This window comes from Mus caroli, chromosome 13 (assembly GCF_900094665.2).
Source record: "Mus caroli chromosome 13, CAROLI_EIJ_v1.1, whole genome shotgun sequence".
NCBI lineage: Eukaryota > Metazoa > Chordata > Mammalia > Rodentia > Muridae > Mus > Mus caroli.
Window position 1 is genome coordinate 90,032,921 of NC_034582.1, and position 22,746 is coordinate 90,055,666.

General features: G+C 41.5%; 1 protein-coding gene across 2 annotated transcripts in view; it reads left to right on the forward strand.

Moving 5' to 3' along the window:
- The first annotated feature begins 1,162 nt into the window (after positions 1-1,162).
- The window catches only part of Poc5 (POC5 centriolar protein), a 30,008-nt gene continuing 8,424 nt past the window's right edge, over positions 1,163-22,746 (forward strand). The window contains exons 1-10 of one of the 2 annotated variants that reach the window (XM_021180324.2): positions 1,163-1,368; positions 3,047-3,203; positions 4,118-4,205; positions 6,488-6,605; positions 9,941-10,131; positions 12,078-12,254; positions 14,110-14,214; positions 15,066-15,245; positions 16,598-16,751; positions 18,120-18,397. In XM_021180324.2, coding sequence (XP_021035983.1) covers positions 4,128-4,205; positions 6,488-6,605; positions 9,941-10,131; positions 12,078-12,254; positions 14,110-14,214; positions 15,066-15,245; positions 16,598-16,751; positions 18,120-18,397 — 1,281 coding nt within the window. In that variant the 5' untranslated portion in view covers positions 1,163-1,368; positions 3,047-3,203; positions 4,118-4,127. Of the gene's footprint in view, positions 1,369-3,046; positions 3,204-4,117; positions 4,206-6,487; positions 6,606-9,940; positions 10,132-12,077; positions 12,255-14,109; positions 14,215-15,065; positions 15,246-16,597; positions 16,752-18,119; positions 18,398-22,746 lie in introns of those variants that run through there. The other variant, XM_029468489.1, reaches the window with a different exon arrangement.

Below are 22,746 nucleotides of genomic sequence, written 5' to 3' on the forward strand. Positions count from 1 at the left end.
GCAGCTGTGCCACTTCCATACACAGAAAAAAGAAAGTGACATCATGTAGGTTACAAAAGGGGGGTGGGGGATCGCACAGATTATTCTTTTCTAGTCTGGGGTCCGAAATAGCTGAATCCTTTTCACCTGGACCCTTATATATGTCTACTCATATTTATCCCCAATTGTAGTAAAGGTTAAAAACTGGTATTTTTACGTGTCTATATGATGTCTGTTTTAATATATTAACTCTTTTTATCTCCCTAGACCGTATTATGTGGGTAGCATTACCGAAGGCGTTAATGAGTACTTACTAAAGCCAAGTTTTAAGTTGTAATTGTGTTCTGACTTTTAAGGTCGCGATATTCCACCAAAAGTTTCTGCTTGCAGCTTACAGCCGTTAGGTCATCAGCAAAACTTAGGCTGGTTAGACTCAGTTATGTTGGTTTAAAGTAGCTGCCAAGGGCTAGCTTGGGAATTATCTGTTGGGTCTGTGATAGGAAACAATTTTACAGTATTCAATTACGTTACTATGGATTTAGAAGTGAATTACACTGGATTCTTCCTGTTTAGCCTCCTGTATTTTATTTTAGCTGAGATGTCACCAAAGTTAGGATCTATGTTTAAATTTTGAATATCCCACACAGAATAAACCAAAGGAAATGTCCTGGAGTTGCAAGTCAAAAACAAACAAACAAGCAAACAAAAAACTTAGGCTGGCAGTTTGTTATACCCTCATCCTCAGAATTACATTATTCATTAAACTCCCTAACCCAAAACTAAAGAAATCAATAGAGGGCGTCGGACATTTGTGTTTTTAAGAGAGCAGCTGCCGGGCCAGTGGCCCTGCGGCCTGTTATCTGTGCATGAAACGAAATCTCGAGGTTTTGTGCCTATGTCATCCTCTTTGTTGAAAATCAGCAGCACTCAGCTTTCACAGATTTGCGAGGATAATTAAATTTGTCTGCAGTGCCGCCCCGTAGCAGTCCTCAGGCACAGAGCAGCACCGAGCATGCGCTCTGTACTGGGAACGCTGGGCCTGCCTTTGCCGGTAAATCTCCTACTTCCGGCTTCTCCCGCGGAGATCCCTTGGGCTCCGCCCACTTACCACGGACCAATCAAGTGTAAGATTGCTGAAGCTGTGGGCCAATGGTTAGGGCTGTCTTTCATCAGGGCCCTCGGTTTGAAACTGTCAAGTGGCTGCTAGGGGAGCCGCTGTGCTTGCTGTGGTTGCGGCGGCGACGCTGGCTGTCGCAACGAGTCAGGAGCCGGGGTTTGGCCGAGACAGTGGATCCAGGTGGCGGCGCCCAGGCCGGTTCCTCCCTGTCAGGGTTGGAAGCATCGTCCCTGGAGGTGCCAGAAAGAGAAGACACAAGTGATGCGAACTAAGTAGGTCCTGTTCTTTAGGACGTGGGGACATAGCCAAACAGAACGTTGTTTTTTATTAAGAAAGAATTAGATTTATTTGGGGCCGGATTGGAGGATGGTGAAAGAAAACTTGGAAGGGCCTGGCGCTCGCCTCTCTTAGCGTGCAGTTAGGACGGGAGAAGTCACCTTGCGGCCAGCTACACGTTGGTTCGTTCTCTGCCTCTTAGAGATTGCGTTTGAATTCCCGGAGTCCGCTTTTCAGTTAAGTTGTACCAGTAGCAAAGAGAAGCATTCAGAGTATCTTGTGGTTTCAGCTTAGGTTAAAGAGTGCCGAGAATGTAGTGGAATGGTGCGTGTCACCCTCTAAAACACCATTCTTCTGAACCCAGAAACTGAAGAAATGCTACTGTTTTCGTCTCACGTTATTTCTCATGCCTGTTTGCAAAGAGCGGGGGTAAATGGCAGATAACGTATTTTCCAAAAGTCCAATCGTTTTCTGACAGCAATATGTATTTAAGAAACAATTTTGGCGTCTGATCATTCCAGCTCATTTGTTACTAAAATAATCCACAATTCCCAACTCTGGTTGCCTACCAGGTCTGCAAACAAGTCACAAGGGAAGATGTAATTAAAATTAAAATGGATCAAATTACCACAGTGGTTGATTTGAGACTAGTGAAGTGTTCATTCCTGGATGAAGATCCATGCCTATTTTATCTTCCCGGCATGGCTTAATGAGAGACAGTCACAGGTCAGACTTAGTTTACTTATCCTCTGGAACCATACCAATGCTGAATAAAAGAGAAATTCCCTTTGCACAATCTGGCTACAACCTGGCTTTCTATTCTGTAGTTTTTCCCTGCATTTCTCCCTTTTCTTGTGTCTTTATCTCAATCTTAGCAAACTATAATTGAGGCCTGCTCCAGGAGCAGCTGAAACTGTCATGGGTGTCACTGCAGCTTCCTGATCTGCATGCTGGGGGTCTTCCTTGCCCCCTTCTGGCCAGTGACCCTCATACTGCTCTCCACACAATTCCGGTGTTCTGGCTGCCTCCCGTCTTTCTCCTGACACTTCACTGTTCCTTAAAAGCTAGCAGTTTTAGGTTCCTCTTCTCACAGCAGTCCTCTGTTAGGATTATGAACTCCTTTGAAATCATGTTTGAATCTAAAAATCCTTCTAGAAAATGCATATTTTTATATTCTAAAAGTGCGTGCAGTTGTGTTTGGTCTGCAGGATAGCAATTCTTTTACCACAATGGGGAATCCCATCCATCCCCATTTCTTTCGTATTCCCCCAAGAGGTCAGTGCCTCCTCAGCCTGAATCTCCAGCCTATGCTTGTAATACAGGCGAGGCACATCCTAGCTATTGTGAATTCCAGTGCTTGGAGCTGGGTACTGAGTAGCCAATGTAGTCACATAACCGCTATCCTTCCGTAACCACAGTCAGCAGATTGATTCCCAGATCCTGCAGATGCCTACATCTAAAGACACTCAAGAAACCTGTATAAAATGGCATAGTGTAGCCTATGACGTATGCCATCCTTCACACTTTAAATTATGTCCACTTTACATATAACCCTAATATAGTATAAATGCTAGGTAAGTTGTTATTGCACAGAATTGTCTAGGGGATGGCGATAAGAAAAGTCTGTGCATGTTCAAGACCAATATGATTTTAAGAAATACTTTTGGCCCACAGATAAGTGAATCCATTAGACAAGGAGCCCAGGGATACTGAAGGCTGACTACTGCGTGCCCACAGCTGTACCCGATGCTCCAGAGGCAACCTCATGCCAATACAGCTGGTACTGAACTCGCTGACCTGCCAGTCCCATTGCGCCACAGTCCTTGCTTCGGTGAGTAGTAGTATGTTCCATCTAGTTACTCTGGGCACAAATCTGGGCACATCAGTAGTCCCCACTTGGATGTGTTAAGTGGTCATTGGTCATGAGCCCACATTGTCACCACCGTCGCACCGCTGCCTCAGAGCCACACTTCAGAGCCCTTGCCAAGGCTGCATGCTGGTTTAAGGACCTCATTTGTCTCCTAGGTTGATACTTTAAAAAAAAAAAAAAAAAAAAAAAACCCTTACTGGTTGGATTCCTACAGCTAGCTCTCTATTGCACTCTATAGTTTTAGAATCCCAGTCTGTCCTAAAGCTGCCAGAGTAGTGTTTCTTTTTTAAAAGGGCAGTGTTCGGAGAGGTAGCTGCGCAGTACGAGTCTGGCCCTGACCTGCATAGCTGCATTGCATTCAACCCTCACCATTGCAAATATGAATAAATGAAAAACAAGGTTGGCCACATCCGTTGTTTCAGACGTTTAATGCCTTATGTAAAGATTCAGCCTTTTAATATGAAAGGTCATGACTGTAACTATGCCTTCTCATTTGATTTGTATTCACCGTAATTCTTTTTCCCGTTCATGCCCTGCCTCTGTGTCTTGGCTTACACAGCTGTCTGACTTACTGGTCTCCAGACAGTTTGAATAGTTACGATTTGCCTTTTAACTTGCGCACGCCCATTGCAAATAGTTTTCTTCAGTCCTTTGTTGTATCTAGCACATCTCTTTCAGGGTATTATAGAAACACAAATGTTTGAAGTAAGTCCCTTCTGTGGCCCTAGGATTTTTGCTGAATATGTCAAGTGGGTGATTTCTTTTAAATGACACGAGCAATATTTGCAAGTTAAAGCACCGTTGCACTCCGTGTATTTGAAAGCTTTGGTGTAGATCTTAGGAGAGAACTGAAGTTAACGTGTGCTGTCTTACAGTGTTCGCAGAATGTCATCTGATGGGGACAAGGGTTCACTTCATGTTGCTCACGATGACTCTGACCATTCTGTCTCCACAGACCTTCAGGTAGGAAGACATCTAAAGTTACTGTGACTTTAAAAACTTAGAAAAAGCTGTGTAATGGTGCACGCCTTTAATCCCAGCACTCAGGAGGTGGAGGCAGAGAGATCTCTGAGTTTAAGGCCAGCGGGTTTCACATAGAGAGTTCCAGGACAGTCAGGGCTACATATAGAGGGGCCACATTCCCCCCCAAATTTAAACAAAGTATTAATTTGTGGCAAAACCAGAAGTGTGTTTTTCATTTACTCATCCCCTTCACACTGAAGTGTTTGTGTTTACAATATTATCAACTCTCAACTAATTTGGGGAGTCTATTGCTTTAAGTTTTCAGAAAATAGGCATGAGCTGCTCAAAAGAATTTTCTGCAAAGGCTTTAGCACAGTGAAAAATAAAATTCAGAATTTCGGAACATTTTGTGAAATGTTCTCATTTAACTGCCTCTGCCAAATGCTTTCATCCTTAATGAAAAGTAACAGAATGTCAGCCATCTGAGATTCTAGGGTCCAAGGCTGTGTGCAGTAAGGTTCTTCTTATGGCCACTGCACTTGCCATAATCTACATTTGGCATAACTACTGCATTGGCATAATCTGCTACCTTGAACCTGGGTAGTGACTGACAAGTTAGAGGAAATGCTTAGGTAAGAGTGTATTATTTACATGGGATCTTAAAATTCCACAGGCTGTGGTTTCTAACTGCCTCAGCTGCAGGGCGATGGAAGAAGTAGATGACCATTTGCCCAGGTCCAACCCTGGGGCTTATTCATTTACATAAAAAAGGAGAAATAGGTGCTCATAGTCACTTAGCAAAGGCTACTGCTGGAGACTTGGAATTCCATACATTATTTTATTAGGGTCAACTCCCATCTAGGTTTACACAGACCAATGAATACCTTGTATCTTATCCCAGTGTATCCTGTCAAGTTAAGGTTGCCCTTTTTCTTAATAACTGAAAATTTTGGATTTTCCTTTATTTTAACAACCAGCTATGATTTAGAAAAAAAATTTAATTTAAGACTATATTAACCTTTTTAAAGAATTATAATTTCTTCTGTCAATATGAAAATTAAACATTATGATGAGCTGCATAAATTTTTTTTCCAAACACAGACTTTTACTTTGTATCTTCAGCCCAGGCTAGCTTCAAACTCCTGATCCTCTTCTCACCACTGCTCAGTGCTACAACTACATAGATGCTTACATACACCTGCCACACTTCCTAAATACTAGGAAATAGGTTAAAACTCAGGCTTATTGCCTTGAAGGGGCATCACTAATAAAGAGGAGTTGACTATAGTCTTATGAAAAGGGTTCTGGTATTAAAGTTTTCTGTCATCTGACTTTCTTCTATCACTATATGGGTATCTGCTTCTCTTCTTCCATGTCATTAATATACTCTGCATAAAAAATTTATTTCTTTTACCCAGTGGTTAATGTGTGGTTGTGTGTGTGTTAAACAGAATCCAAGTTGAAACTCAAACCACCTCACATTGAAATTTCACAATTTTCAAACAGAATAGTACAAATCCTTTTACAAACAAATTTTACTTAAAATTCAATGCTAAACAGAGCTGCAATCATACATATTTATTTTTAAATGCAAATCCATGCGTTTTCTTCTGACAACAGCAGCAGAAGTAAGCCAGCTGCCTTGGTGAGTGTGAGCTTGAAACCAGGGGAAGTAGCTTGTGCACTTGCAGGAGCTCAGCCTTCCAGGTTGCTTCTATTGAGTTACATAATAGCAAAGAAACCCTGGTGCCTTGTATAGTGATGCATACCTGTGATACCAGTAACTCAGGAGGCTTAGGCAGGAAGATTAAGGATTAATAGCAACCTGGGCTACATAGCAAGTCCCAGTCTGGGAATATAGAGAAACCCTGTTGAGAAAAAGAGGGTGGGGGGTTGGGGAAATAGAAAGAGTGAAAATGCAAAACAGAGAGAAAGAGAGAAAATATTAACTGAGTCTCATTTAAGTTCTTGAAAGTGATAGTTTTTAATAGCATGTCTTGTCTCATCTTTAGTTAAATTGATAGAGAATGTAAGAAAGAAGAGATAGAAAAAAGTGTTATATTGAATCACCAACACTTCCTCATTACATTTTTAATTATAAATGTCAAAGTCATGCCAGAGCACTCAGAGGACTCAAGCTAAGCAAAAGGGCTAAGCTTTCCTGTATTGTGGTAAGTATATGACTATTATGTGGTTACGTAGACTTCTTAACACAACAAAATGAACGTTTCGATGCAACGTTACAGCTGCTGTAATACATCGCTGTTCTTGGCTTCTCATAGGAGGAGTATGAAGAACTGCTTCGCTATGCTATTGTGAATCCAAATGTTGAATGCAGTGCTTCGCAGCCATCTCACCTTAAAGGAGAAGTGGCACCGGATAGATTCCCTACGCTAGCTGGTATGCTTCACCAACCCGGTTATGTATGGTTGTCAAGATGCCACTTAAGATCCTGAGTCTGTTGGTGATGCTGGCTTGACTGTGGAACTGCCCCTGACCATCAGCGGGTTCTTCTCAGTCCATGGCGTAAAGCAGTGTAATGTGGGGCCTGCCTTGCGCTTTACTGTCATTCCCGGCTCTTTTGGCAGTTGGATTTTTATTGAACCTGCAGTTGACTTTAAACTTCATGAAAAGTAATAAAATCAGAGCAGCACAATAGTGATTATCTCTTTCCCCGGGCTCTGGAAATCCTGTACTCGAATCCTCAAGCTTACATGGCAAGCACTTTGCTGGAACTTCTCTTCCCAGCCCTTGCCTGTTTATATTCATCAGTCTGCAGCACTTTAGTTTGTTCAGAAGGAATTGTCATTAAGGTACTCAGTGTAGAGCCTGGCATTGGTGGTGCACGCCTTTAATCACAGGATAGATAAATATTCACGTATGTTATAGATATAGAGCTACCATGTGACCCAGCTGTCCTCCCTAGACGCACACTCAGGGACATGAGAGCTGGCATAAAATACCTGCACATCCATGTTTATTGCAGCATAGAACCAGTCCAGTCGCCCTTTAGTGGATGGGTGGTTAATCGTCCATGGAACCATCAAGCTAAGCAGAACAAAGCAGGCTTGGGAAGACAGACAGTGTAGGTTCTTCCAATGTGTGGGATATGGATTTTTTAAAATGTATTTAAGACATAAAAGTAGAAGGGGTACTATTTAAATGGAAAAGGACCCAGAGGTGCAGGGAAAACAGAATAAGAAAGGGTTAGTATGTTATCTGCATACATGAATATGTCACAATGAAGCCATTGTACACATAGTACGTACACATGTTTTCTTTTAAGAGGTTTAATTTTAAAAACTTTTTTGGGGGATGGGGGGCTGAACAGATGGCTCAACAGTTAAGAGCACTGACTGCTCTTCCAGAGGTCCTGAGTTCAATTCCCAGCAGTCACATGGTGGGTCACAACCATCTGTAATGGGATCCGATGCCCTCTTCTGGTGTGTCTGAAGACAGCTACAGTGTACTCACATATATTAAATAAATAAAATCTTACAAAAAAAAAAAAAAAACTTTTTTTAACCCTGTAAGAAACACTGAACTGGAAGTGGGAAAAGGATCCGATTTAAATATTTCAAGCCATTCAAAATCACGTAGGATGACTTTTCCTTAGCTTTTTTTTTCATTAATTACAGTGTAATAGCAAGAATAAGACGCCATATTGCTTAACCAGACCTTTAAATGCTATTGCTGCTAGCTTAAGCGATAATATTAAAACAATTCACAGCATTCCAAAATTATGCAGCTAAGATCAGTTAGTAATTACAGCCCATGACATCCTTTGCAATGCCTTTAGAAAGAAGATGTCTTAATAAAGATTTAGCGAGATATTAGTTAGTTCAGCCAATTAATAAGTCCTTCATAAGTAATGTACTGCTCCCCAGCATTCGGGTGTATGTATCTACCAATGTAATGATCTATGTCATATACTTATAGCGATAAAATACGTAATGATGTAATGATCTATGTCATATACTTATAGTGATAAAATACATAATGATGTAATGATCTATGTCATATATTTAAAGTGATAAAATGTTCATTTTTAGCTTGAATTTATTTTCAAGTAAATCATTGATACTGACTATAACATAAAAGCAATGTATTCTTTTTACAGTTAGGGAGCAATGGCAAAGGTGACTAATGGAAATACAGCTGCTAACTACTCTATTGTTGCAGTCCTGTTGAGTCAGAGATGTGCAGAGAGAGGCTGGTGGGGAGAGGGGAGGTTGCAGCTTACTCGAACCAGCTTCAGGCCTTTGACTTTACATGGTGTAAATGTAAGCAATAGACGTGGGGTACTTTCCATGCTCTACAGCGTGCATTATTAATGCAGACCCATTTAAGCCACTTGTAAGACATGCCTGCCTTTATGTTTCTTCACCTGTAAGAATCTTGGGCAATACTATTTTTGCAGATGGTCTTTCAAGCCCTTAAGTCATATGATTCTATTTTGTAAATGGTGAATATGTATATTTTTTCTCAACAATAAAACCACAGAGCCTTTTGGACATGGTGCCATGTGCTTGTATTCCTACCAGGATGTTAAGACAAGAGGATAGCCAGATTTACACCAACCTGCACTACATAGGCCCTATCTCAGAAAAACAGAGCAGGGAAGCAGAGCCTTCTGACTCTCTACTCAGTAGAGCCCAGTGAAAGAATACACGTACACTTGGTCTTTCTGCCTTGCTCCTTGGGTTCTTTGATTATCTTCAGACTGTGTAGGTGATATCTCACGTATGACCATCCCACACCCTATTTATTGCAGAGCAAATACACAATTTAGGAAATAATTTTCCTTCTTGCAAGGAGTTCTAGAAAGACTAGCTTTTATGTAACAAGTTGTTATGAAACAAGTTCTGTAGAACTTCTGTCCTTGCTTCATTCTTCAAGAGACAAGCCATCAGTCTTGGTTATAAGAACTTTCATAGTTAAGGTGGGATTCACCAGAAATGATAACAGATGATGTCTAATTCCAGTAATCTGTGATGGAATACTGGCTCTTCTAGTTTATGCTTTTTAAAGATAGAGGCCAGTTGTCTTTCTGGCTCTGGCTCTCCACACCTCACTGAGTAATGGCAAGTGATAGTTGTGTATATGTGCACATGCATATAGATTACTGTACAGATTTTTCATCTATATGTTGGAGGCTAACAGTGTATCTAGTAAACTAAATAACTAGCCCTTTTATATTGTCAAGTTCTAGCAATGTTAAGGGCAGGAGCAACATTGAAAATAAAGCAAGAGTGATCTATAGACAACTGCCTCACCATGGTCAATCAGTGCTCAGAGCCTCAGTGTTCTCCTTATGGTTATAGAGAAACTACCTACCTCTTAGGTATTCTCATGTTGAGAGCTAACCCTGAAATATAAAAGGCATTTCGTTAATGTGAATGCAACAGTGTGGTTGATCATACTCAGTTCGGGCTGGACCAGGATGTATGACACATCCGTGTTTGCCATAGGAGTTGTTTGTGAAAGATGGAAGGGGTGTAGAAGGCATCCCACACCTGTCAACCCTTAATCAGTGACAGCACTAATATCCAAAATGCCCATGCTGAAGTATATATGCCTCAAGAGTAATTTCTCTGTTTTTTTTTTCTTGGTCTCCAGAGTTGACAGACATCTTATACATTATTTTTAACATAATCTTTTGACATTACTCTGCCAGTTAGACAACTTCCATCTGACCCTACGCCTGTTTGATTGCTGTGCTTTTTTTCTTGTAGGGTCACCCAGGAAGCCATCTCACCCAGTCATGGACTTTTTCAGCTCACATGTTTTAGGTGACTCTTCCTCACCAGCCTCTCTTTCTACTCGGACAGATGCCCATGAAATAAATGGGGGGGAACATCTCATCTCTGATGAAAGTTTTCAGAAGTTGGAGAATATACTTGATATCTGGAGTTCGGGTCTGAAGGTATTACAGCTCTTAGTTGCAGTATGCTTTATATTCTGCCACTTGAGCCTTGTCTCGCCTTGTTTGCTCGCCTTTTACCTCCTTCCTCCTCCTTTCCTTCCTTCCTGTCTTTCCTTCTTTATGTTTTCTAGTAAACAAAAACCTAAACAACAACGACCCCCCCCCCCCAAAAAAAAAAAAAAAAAAAAAAACCCTAAACCTTTGGATTCCTGGGATGATCAATCTTAGATTTATGTGTTTCAATCTTGAATGCATATATGAGCTGCCTCAGTGTCTTGTTAGACCGTGGCTTGGTACTCAGTATGTTTTAGTAGGACCTACAATTACACATTTGCTACACACATAGGTAATATTACAGGTTTCTTAACCATACTTAGAGTTGCGAGGTTTACAGAGTTTCTAGGATACTGTACGTCCCACCACATTTTCATGCGTTTTAAAGAGCATCCTGCATCCTGATAACCTATAGCAATGACTGACATTGCTGCAGTCGCTTTAGAGCCGAGTGAGGACATAGGGGCATAGGAGGGTCACACACCTGGAATCCCAGTTGTCTGGGAATCTGGGATGGGAGGACCTTTTATGTATAAAAATATGTACTTTACTGATATATATTAATTTTATAGCAGCCACAATATATGTCTGGTGAATCTATAAAACTATTTTTGTTTGGTGATGTTAATACCTACCAATAATCAGCATTACAGAAATGTCACTATTAAAACACAGTATTAATAAATGTTTTTTGCTGATATTTTAATGGAACAGGCTGGAGAGGTATTCAGTGGCTAACAGCAAGAATGCTGTTGCAGAGGACTGGAGTTGTGCTCCCAGCACCATGTCAGTGGGCCACAGCCTCTGGTCTTGTGGGCACCTGCTCTCATGTTCACATACCCAAACAGAGACTTACACGTCATTAAAATCAAATAAATATGATTAAAGTAATATGATTTAACTGTTCTAAAAACTGAGAAAATGAACTTTTCCAAAGCACATAGTTATACATTTATATCCATGGAAAATTACAATCATATGAATTCTGTGACATGGTTTCCTGTTGTTTGAAACTATAACTCTAAAAATACTCTGGCAGCAGTTTCTACCATCCTCCCCTGGGTGTCACGCTGTGATAATAGTAGAAGCTACTGCAGGATTGTGCAGCAGCCATTAACCTCGTCTGTGCTGAGTTAAGCATGTTTGTTATTGAAGGGTTTTGCTGTTTCTAGATGACTAGTGATCCCTTGTCCTTTTACCCGTGCCAGTCTGTAGCATTAAAGGGCTTAGCTAACACTTTGTTGTAAGACAGTTATTGCAATAACTTGTTTTGGAGGAAACTTTAATTTCATGGTTTCAACTCCCACCAAGTCTTCCAACCGTCGGCCTCAGCTTAGCCCCTGTCACTCTATTTCTCCACCTGACCCATTTTTATTTGAATTTCTTTTGAGTTTTTTTTTTTTTATTTATTTTACATGTAGGGATGTTTAGCCTTGGTGTACAACAGTGCATCACATGCTTTCAGTGCCTGGGAGGCCAAAAGAGGGTATCGGATCTCTTAGGACTAGCATTGTAGATGCTAGCCACCATTTGAGTGTTAGGGATTGCACCCAGGTCCTCTAGAAGAGCAGTGCTCTTAACTACTGAGCCGTCTCTGCAGAACCACCACATGTGCTTTAGTATGGACATTTAAGTCTGTGGCTACACAAAGGAATTTTGTGATTTCATACAAAGTTACATAAAATGGGGAAAAAACTAAGTCCTCTGGTATAGCGAATGAGCCATACCTGTTGCTGTAAGACAACCATTGCAAACATCGTTTATTAGTGTGTGGTGAGTCTTTTAATAGCCCTTGTGTTGACCTGATCCTTTTAATGTTTCTTATTTTCAGTTTAATTTTAAAAGTTGTTTGAAAGAACAGATTTCTCATTTTCGCTATGTGTTCTTTTCAGACGAACGTTTTGTCTGAGCTAAGTAAGTGGAGACTGAACTTTATTGACTGGCACCGGATGGAGATGAAGAAGGAGAAGGAAAAGCAGGCGTTGATCGTGAAGCAGCTGTCAAACCAGATCTCAGACCTGAAGGAGCTGCAGAAAGCCTTTGAGATCTCCATCGGGAGAAAGGATGAGGTCCTCTTTTCTCTGCCTCCCCTTGAGTGAGACTCAGCGGATGTCCCAGGGGAAATACAGCTCTGACAACTACTGATTATCTGCTCCTATAAGACAGACAGAGAGAGAGAAACTGCGCGCGTGCGCACAGCCCAGGTTTATTCCTAGTGGACACGAGTGTAGTAGGGGTTTGGTTTACCTTGCCGTCAGGCTCTGGCATTTCCTGATGCTTTAAGAGCCCACTCAAAGTAGACATACTAGGTTTTTCTTCCAGATCATTTTTGTAACTGTCTTAACATCAAAGAGCCAGCATTACCTACATTCTTAACCATCCTTGTGGGTGACAGTAAACATTTCAGATCCTCCTCTGAGGTTTTGTGCCTCAGACTTTAAGCATATCTCACACCTTAAGAAACACAGTGGGCAGTGAATCTGTCCCCTGCTGACTCCCATCTGTTTATGGATGAGGCTAGGCTAGATTTCACATAAGGCCTCGGGAAGCAACAGTGTGCAAGTGTTTAATGAACCAGATAAGAGGTTTGTTATTGCTTGATTTTTTTGAGATAGAGTCTCACTGTGTAGCCTAAACTGACTGGCCTCCAACTTAGTATGTATGTAGCCCAGGCTAACTTCTCAAAGGAAGTCCTCCTGATAGTCTCCCAACCTCTGGGATTACAGACATAATCCACACAGGCAACATGATGTTTTATCAAATGTTCATGCTCTTTACTGGTATAGTATGAAATCAAACATTTTGTGTAGTTTGTTTTATTTAAAACAGTGTCATTTTTTCTCTTCAAAACTGTTCTAATTTCATACCAAATGAGTATGCTTATGTTATACTTACAAAAATGAATAAAATAAGCAGCCATATATACCATCCATCTTAAGATATAGAACACAGCAGACAACTTAGAATGCCCTTTTCTATTTTGAAAAGGCAAACAAGGCTGCATGGTACGTATGCTGTAATATTTGTAATTTAAGAGGTGGAGGTAAGGAGGATCACAGGTTCGAGGCCAGCTGGGAACACAGCAGACTCCTGTCTCAAAGAGAAAACAACAAAGTAGCAACTGGTCTTGCAGTAAGTGTGTGTGGTTTCCTAAGGTCTGTTCAGTGTGCCTCATTTCAGGGGCATATCACAGTCACTCAGGTCTTTGAAAGAGAGAATTAACTTACGAATTAAGTGCTTTTTTAAGGACAGTAATACTGTCACTCAAGAAAATTCATTAAAACAGAACTACGGCTCTTATAAATTTGTTCAAACCATAGAATAATTAATACTGAGAAACTTCTATATCCAAGGTAATAACAAGAACTAGAAACACATTCCAAACCATGCCCCTTTCACAAGTCAAATAAGTAAAGAGTTTCTGTATATGTAACAAATTTTAAGCTTTGTTATCAAGCACAGTTGTCTTTGTGAGTTAAATGTTGATAAGCATCTTAATTTTCATGCATGTAAACTTTATTGGAGAGTAACAAGATATACACACAGTGAAGATTTCTTTCCCTTTCCCCCATCATTCACATGGGAAACAAGGTCGCTGTCATAGCAGTCTGTGCTGAGCATGGTAGCCTGTGCCTTCACGCCCAGCACTCAGGACTCTGAGGTAGAGGAGGATCTCAAGTCCCAGCCTAAGCTACCAAGTGAGACAGCGTTCCAGAGATGGGGGGTGGAGGGTTGATGAATAGAGATCTATAATTATCCTCTATAACATTTTTACATGAGAAAATCACTTTCTGAACATGAATAAACTGAGCTGCCAGGCACCGTCAGCTCAAGAGACGAAAACATCTCAGGCTCTGTGCCCTTTCCACAAGTCAGTGGCTGCTGTCTTAGTACTGCACTAACTGGGTTAATTACTGCTTACAGGTGATTTCCAACCTGTCTCGTGCCATCGGCAAGCAAAAGGAGAGGATAGAGTTAATGAAAAGCTTCTTTCGCTGGAGGATCGGCCATGTCAAATCCAGACAGGAAGTGAGTATGAGAAAGACAACTGCTGTCAGATGTCAGACTTTCTGGTGATGCACAAGAACTCTTGTCAAACTCCAAGATGTGTTTTCTAATGAGTCAGTATAAATTAGGTCCTCTGGTTTCAAAGGAATTTGATTTTGGTGCAGTTTAGAAAATCTCTCAGATTGTATTGACATGGGACATACATATTATGACAGAAAAGCCTTTTGCTGCTTCATAGTAGTTTAATAAGGATTGTATCTAACTTATAAAAACCCGGATAATGAAACTCTTTAACAAACTTGACATTGGAAGCAGTTATTTGGAAAAATATATATATATCTTAGACAGGTCATTTGCTTCCTATGTTATTTCTACTTCTGACACATCTAACTAAGAACAGCGGCGTGTATGTGTGCAGTCTCAGCTATGCAGGGTGTATGCGGCATGTATGTGCAGTCTCAGCTATGCAGTGTGTATGCGGCATGTATGTGCAGTCTCAGCTATGCAGGGTGTATGCGGCATGTATGTGCAGTCTCAGCTATGCAGGGTGTATACGCTGAGCCCAGTGTAGGAGCCCAGCCTGAGCAACATAGCAGGAGGCTGGCTCAGAAAGAAGTGCTGATGATAGTAAATGCCTAAGCACAGCCTCCTCATAAACAAGCATTACCTATTGACACATGAAGTGATGCCGGGGTGGTTGTTAGCTTAGTGTCTCCTGTAGGCATAAATGTGTGCAACCTGCTTTTAATAAGGGGTCAACCTCTCCTCTAGCCTGCCGTCCAGCAGAGCTAGTGGACTTCCCACCATGTGACTTTGTTACAGTGCCCTGGGGGAATGGCTCTGAGATTGTTCTGGATGCTGTTTCTGTTCAGATTTATGAAGGTAAACTGGCTGACCAGTACTTTCAGAGAACTTTGCTGAAGAAAGTCTGGAAGGGCTGGCACTCTGTGGTACAGAGGCAGTGGAAAGATGTGGTGGAACGTGCGTGCCAAGCGAGGGCTGAACAAGTATGTGTGCAGATCTCCAATGATTATGAAGCCAGACTAGCTATGGTAAGCTACTTTTTAAGATTTCTACTTTGCCTAATGAAATGTACAAACTCACTATTAGCTTGACTATGACTTTAAGTGTTTACATATAGCCAAGAACAAAAATTTAGAGATTTTTATCTTTATTTTAAATAAACTATGCTCTTATACAAGTTTGATATAACATAAAAGTATGAAAATTGAATTATTTTTCTCTGATTTTCAGTAATAAAACTATCAATCACTTGGATCATGAAGGGAGGGAAAAATAGACATTTAGAGTGCAAAGGCCTCTTGAAGTTATATTAAAAGGAAAAAAAACATTCTTATAATACTAAATAATATTGAAATAATTCTAGAGAGCTAGAGAGATGTCTCAGTCAACAAACTGCTTACCTATGAGCATGAGAACCCAGTTCAGTTCTCAGAGTCTAGTTTTTTACAAAGCTGGGCTCAGTGCTGCACTCTTGTAATCCCAGCACTAGAGAGGCAGAGACAGGGGGCTCCTGGCAATGAGAAGCCTGACTCATAAAACAGAGTGGACAGTAGCTGAAGAAAACGCCTGCGATCTCTGACCTCCACATGCACAAACATGCACACGTGCATCCACACAAACATGTACAAACACATACAAAAATTAATAAATTGTATAATATATATATATAATTTCTGCCGTTCAAAGTGGCATACAGAAAAAAATGTCTTTCTAGGTTTAACCTATGTTAAATTCACTATGTACTTTAAATTTTGTAAATAGCATTGATTTTTCAAAAATTCTGTTAATTTTATAAGAATTAGTTTTTTCCTCTCAAAGGAATGTGGCTTGTATAAATATATTTTATTAAATGCCCTATATAAATGGTGTATAGTTTTTAAAAGCATGACCTTTTTGCTGGGCATGGTAGCACATATCTATAATCTGAGCACTTGGGAGGCAGCGAGGACAACCTCAAGGTCTACACAGCAGGCGGAGGCCAGCCTGAGCTACATAGCACCCTGTCTCAACAACTTAATAAATAAGTAGATAGCTAGCAAAGTCTAACCTTGGTTATTTTTGACAATAATATTTTTTTTTAAGTTTATTGTACTTTTTTTTTTTGATTTTTAATATTTTTATTACANATTTTCCTCAATTACATTTCCAATGCTATCCCAAAAGTCCCCCATAGCGCCCCCCACTTCCCTACCCACCCATTCCCATTCTTTTGGCCCTGGCATTCCCCTATATTGGGGCATATAAAGTTTGCAAGTCCAATGGGCCTCTCTTTCCATTGATGGCCGACTAGGCCATCTTTCCATACATATGCAGCTAGAGACATAATCTCTCTCGTGTTTCAACCCCCCAACGCACACATGCACTTTTTATAATTCTTCAGTTATCTGGAGCTTTGGAAAATGCAAAGGCCGAAATTCAAAAAATGCAGCAGGAAAAAGACCATTTCGAAGACTCCATGAAGAAAGCATTCATGCGGGGAGTGTGTGCATTAAATCTGGAGGCCATGACCATATTTCAGAACAAAAATGAGGCAGGTGAGTGACTCATGGAAGGTTCTCTGCTTAGTTTCAAAAGGAATTTGAGGGGCTATCAGTGATTGGTTGGGTCTATACTGCTAAGACTGTGCAATGGTGTGTCTTGTCCCTACGCCCTCCATTTGTGGCTTCATAGGTCATACTCTGCTTGTAGTATACCATAAGACTTACCCTACTCGTTGTTCTTGTGCTTTAGAGCTGATGGTAGCTCTTGACGCTTGACGTTTCAGTTAGCTTTAGACATAGTAGAAAAGTAAGAAAGGTGTAAAGAGAGCAGAATCAGTAAACTTAACGGCTGCCTGTGAACAGAAACTTCATAAATGAGGCCACCTCGGCAAGAGCTGCTCACCTGCCTGTTTACACCTGACCTTTTCACGTTTTTAAGTCATGATATGCAGGGTGGCTTTATGCCAAAAACGTGTTAAACCTGTGGTGGGAGGAGTGTTTTGTGTGTGTATAGTTTTCAAAGTATAAGTGGTGTTTTATGTGGAGTAGCTGCTGTCACCAGAGTTGGAAGGCTCTTGCAACTGTAAGTATTGTTAAACTTTAACAAAGTAACAATTGCTGTTATAATATGCAGATAGCAGCCAGGCATCTGCTGGAGTCTTGAAACGCAAGTCTCCCTCAGTATCTAGAACATCTCACAGCATTTCAAACTCACATGGTCCTAGGGAAACTAGCAGAATTCTAATTTGGGGGGAGGGGAGCATCAAAAACTGGGTGAAGCTCCTTGTCCTACCTTTTGGAAGTTGGCTGCATCCACTCCCTAGATCAGGGAGGAGGGCCCTTTGTGAGAGTGCATCCCTGCAGTTAGGTAGTTAAGCAGGCAGATGGTTTGGTTCATAATTTGTGTCTTCATGGAGGAACTAATTTCTTTGACTTATAACTTGCTAATGTCAAGAATGAAAACAACCTGGTTTTGTCAAAATGGAAGTAATGAATGGATAGGGAGGATGTTGACATGGGAAAATGGATGCAAAGCTGTAATTGGAGGCCATATTTGAGGATGGCTGTGTGAAGCAGGAAGAGCTGGGTAGGCGCTCTCACCTGGGTGACCACATTCACTCCTGCAGTAGGCGTGTTTCCATGGCAGTACACTATACACTAGCTGGGCTCTAGTGGAGCACTCTTGAGTCTTACCTTTACATAAGGAAGAACATTTGTTAGCTTTCCCATGTGGGAGCTCTCACCTCCTCTGACGTCAACCAGTTAATGATACTGATGCTATTAAGTGAACAGTGAACCTCCAAGATGACCAGTATCTGCATTTTCATTAGAACTGCGTTTTAGCCATTAGTCTTTTCCTTGTTTGGAGGGTAGTAGTCTTAGTTTGTGTTGCTCTTAATTGAATGGATTTGTGATTCATAGGGATAGACTTCACAAATAATAAAAAGGAAGAGAGTGGCCCTGGTGGTCCCGGAAGAGAGCCTTCTGCTCACTTGGATACTTCTTCGTCCACAATGCCGTCAGCAGTTCCGTCACAGCTGCTGCCCTCTGGAACATTAGCAGCAGGAGTAGCCAGTGCCACTGCCTTTCCCTCCGCTGCTTCCCTGACCTCGGCCGGAGCTACATCGGCCTCTTCTGTTCATGTTCCCATCTCTGTTCTCAGTGCAGGATCTGCAGCTACTCCTGCCCCAGAAGAATCGGTCAGTACGGTTTGTGCATGTGGGTCGTATTGGTGGGGGTTTGCTCATTTTGTGTATGTAGTACCAGTCAAGCCCTCATCTCCCCAATGCTGTGAGTGGGATACAGAGGGGAAAGTCAGTGTGAGACGAGCCAACCCTCAGAAAAGTGCTCAAGGCAAAGGGACCAAAACATTAGTGTGTAGTGAAAACTAATCTAAAAATACTGTTGCAGACGTGATTTTCATTTGTATTTTTAAAACTATTCAGGAAAATTAGGTTTTGGTTGGGAAACAGACTTATCACTCACTAGCAATTGCGTCTCTGTTAGGTGTTAATTTTAACCCACAGTTGAATGAGGGGAGGAAAAGTCTTTGTCCACACTGGAAGAGCTTAGGGAGGAGGGTTGAACAGGGCTGGAGAGTATGTGTGAAGCTGTATATCTGAGGTAGTTAATGAAGCTGTTGACAGAGCCCATGATGGCTGTGACTGAGAGAGAACAGAGTACCGGCAGCCATCCACAAACTTGTCAGACTCAACTCTGCAGCCTCCTCCCTGCCCAGTGCTGCTCTCACACAAAGGCACATGATGTCCTGAAGCTCCTAAGACAATTGTCTTCCTCCTCTTCATCATTCCAGCCAGAGATAGAGGTAACAGAAGATGGCAGGAGGGATTTTAGAGCTCTCTAGCTCTCTTTCTCTCTCACTTTCTCATGGAGAGGGGTCAGAGACAGAGACACACAGACTCATTCACCCCAGGCTGGCAGCTTTGCAACCATTTTCTGCATCAGTCTTCCTAGTGTTGAGGTTACAGGTGTGAACAGCATCATTCATCTTTGGTGTACATCCTAAACCTGGCAGGTCGTGACTAGGCACTGCACTTTGGAGAGCTCTCCATAATGGACAAGAACAGAGTTGGCCAGACAATTGGTTAGAGCACTCTTCTAGCTCACTTGAATTTCCTCCTTTTAGAGCTACTAATTTTAGAGAAAAATATGCTGAGATCTGCTGCTTGCCGTGTTTGCTCTTGCCTGAAGTTAAAATGCATAGCACATGTGCACATAGTAAGAGAAATCTCAATGTGTGGAGGAGTTTTGACTCAGAAATAAGACTAAAATTCAACCCTGACATATGTTCAACTGTGTTTATTTTCCAAGATTATACATTCTGAAGTGCAAGCCTATGTAGATTATCTCATTTAAATAAACACAGTAGGAGTTTATTTAAATTTCTGACTTGCCATTCATGTTTCATATCCAGATAACATACCCAGAGCTAGACTTTTTAGAATCTCCTTAAACTAGGACTACCTCAGAGTCTGCATTTACACCTGACCCTGCGGGCACATGAGTGAGCTTGCTCACTGTCCTAATGTCGCTCACAGATGATTCTGAAGGCTTCGAAACAGGGAAAGCATAGTATTGTGTAGACAGCCTTTCTCATTTATGCCCACACACGCACACACTGCACCCACACATAACTCCAGTTGTTGTGGTATCTGTGGGCATCCGGCTTTGTGTTCAGTCTTTGTTCATATTTGTGTATGTGGTACTAAGGACCTAAGCCAGCCACGCTCTCATCTGCAAGCATGGTCAGTGGACTTGGAGAACATCGAGAAAACAGTCAGTATGAACACAGTCAGAGCTTATAAGACCTCACAGCAAGCACAGGTCTGTACCAGGCTGCACCAGATCCTTAGCATGTATGTTTTGGCTTCCAGTTTAGTGGATTGGTTGGTTGGTTGGTTGGTTGGTTGGTTGGTTGGTTGGTTGGTTGGTTTGTTAGTTTGTTTTGGCTTTGGGGGTTCTGTTTTATTTCGTTTTGGATTTTTAATTTTGTTTTGTTTTCTTTTGGTGTTTAGTTGGTTGGCTGGTTTGGTTTTTCAAGACAAGATTTCTCTGTGTAGCCCTGGTTGTCCTGGAACGAGCTCTGTAGACCAGGCTGCTTCCTGAGTGTGTGCACAAGTGTGTCTCTGATTCTTCTGCCTTCTCTTGGGCTCTTTTCCTTCTGTTTATTTGTTTCGTTTAATTCTAATGTGTTAGGTTTTTTTAATCTTACTGTATTTTATTATTATCCCTTAGAAGCCCATTTGTTTTCTAATGAGAGACAGAAAGGGAGTGGATCTGGATGGGGGGGTGGTAGTAACTGGGAGGAGTAGAGGGAGGGGAAACTGTAATCAGGATATATTACGTGAGAAAAATTTATTTTCAGTAAAAGGGGAAAAAGAGTAGAGTGTGTGTGTGTGTGTGTGTGTGTGCACGCGCGCGCGCATGTGTTACTTGGATCAATCCACAGAAAGTATTCAAGATAGAAAGTGACTAAAATATTAGTTAATAGTGAAAAATGGAAAGTAATCCACAAGTCCTGTTGCAGATGTGATAGCTACCACACAGACACACATGCAGTGCCTGAAGAATCTAGAAGACTCACAGGTGACCCTTCCTGTAAGTCCAGTGTGAGGGGTTCTCCTTCGTGTGATTCTAGTACTTGGCTCGCCTCAGATATGTCTTGTTTTAGAAAGAAACATAAGTCCAGCCTGTCTCAGCTGCACCCAGCCCCACCACACAAATTCTGTTTCGCATCACAGAGCAGGACAGTAGGTGGCACTGTACTCCTCCGATTCTGGGAGTGTAGTTGGAGGGACATGCTGTTGGGTGGGATTCCAAGCTGTTTACTGAAGTGTTCCATCAGAAGGGAAAAGCAATAAGTGGTGTGAGGTCATTGGTACTGTTTTCCCTTTTATAAACAAGGAAACTGAGGCTCACAGAGGGACCTGTGGACCTAACTAGCAGCTGTCATCTCTGACACCAGGAGGAACCAATAGGTGACCACGTGCTCAGAAGAGCCAATGGACGCCAGGCTGGATGTGGTTACTGGTGATAAAGAAATCACGTTTCTGCTCTAAGCCTTCCTCAATGCGCTCTTTTATTTCCAAACTAGCAAAAGGTTCAACACTGTCTTCTAGTTTTGTTTTCTCCCTGCAGCAATCTTTTCTAATAATTTTTTTATATAAATTCTTTCTAAAATATCCTCATGCATTTTTGATACAGCTCTTTTCTCTACCCGTTTAAGCTATTTGGATTACTTACAGATTAATTTGTAAATGTATATGGTATATGTGTTGCAGGGATACCCAAAAGAGGATGTCTGATCTCCTGGAGCCGTAGTGCTTGTAAGCCACGTGATGTAGTGCTGAGAACAAACCCCAGGTCCTCTGGAAGATGGGGAAGTGCTCTAAACGGGGTTGTCTCTCCAGCCTCCACTTACTGTAGACACAAAACAGCTAGCAAGTGACAAACCATTAGAGTCAACTCTTACAAACACGCAGGTCCTTGATGGTGACGTGTCTAAATTTATGTGACTACAGATGGAATCTTTACATATGTCTTTAGCCGAGGGCCGATTTTCATCACACTGGAGGTGTCCTACCACAGTTCCCAGATTGGTTGACAGTAGCTGCTCATCCGTATTTTCTGGCTACTCTGGTGTTTCTCATTCCAAACTCTTCTGAGTTTTCTTGTACTGCCTCTTTCTCCAAGTGCGATGGGCTGTTATGAATCAGGTGTGTTTAACACCTTCCTGTGTAATTGGGCAGCCATAAAGTTAGAGGCTCAGTTGTACCGCAATTTTCTGTACTTGGCAAGGATTTAGTAATTGGGGCTTCTCCCGCAATGCTGATTTCCCTTGGCACTGGAGTTACAGGTGCTTGTATGCTACCTGAGTTGGTTGCTGGGATTTAAACCCAGTTCCTCTGAAAAACAGTATATATGCACTTACCCACTGAGCTATATTTGCAGCCGTTAAACATCTTAAAATTTAGAAGATCCATAAAGCTCTCTATTAAAATGCAGTTCTACACTTTCAGCAGTAGCCCTCAACCCTCCCCGAGCTATTAGGGGTTTCACCCAGACCCTGTTCCTCAGCCGTGTGTTCTTGTCATTGGTATGTCTGTTAATCTGAAACAGTATCTGTTGACTTCCACCTATGGATGAAGGATTCCACCTTTTGACATAGTCTTAGCTTCTGCTGTCCCCACCATCCTTCTTTCTGTGTGTTAATGTTTACATATAGCTATTCCAACTTTAAATTAAATCAGTACTTGAGATTCCTGTGTAAGTATAGCTAAGCCTTGAATATACACACACACATACACACACACATATACACACACACATATACACACACACATTTATACACACACACACACACATACATACATTTCCTTCCAGCGTGTTTTTTGTTCCTAGAATTAATTGCTTCATTTTTGCCTTTGCTTGGGTTTTTATGGAACTAAACTGAATTCTTTCCAGATTTTTTAAGGAATTGCACAACCCTTTTAAATGTTGTTTTCCTTTGAGTTGCTATAATTTCCCC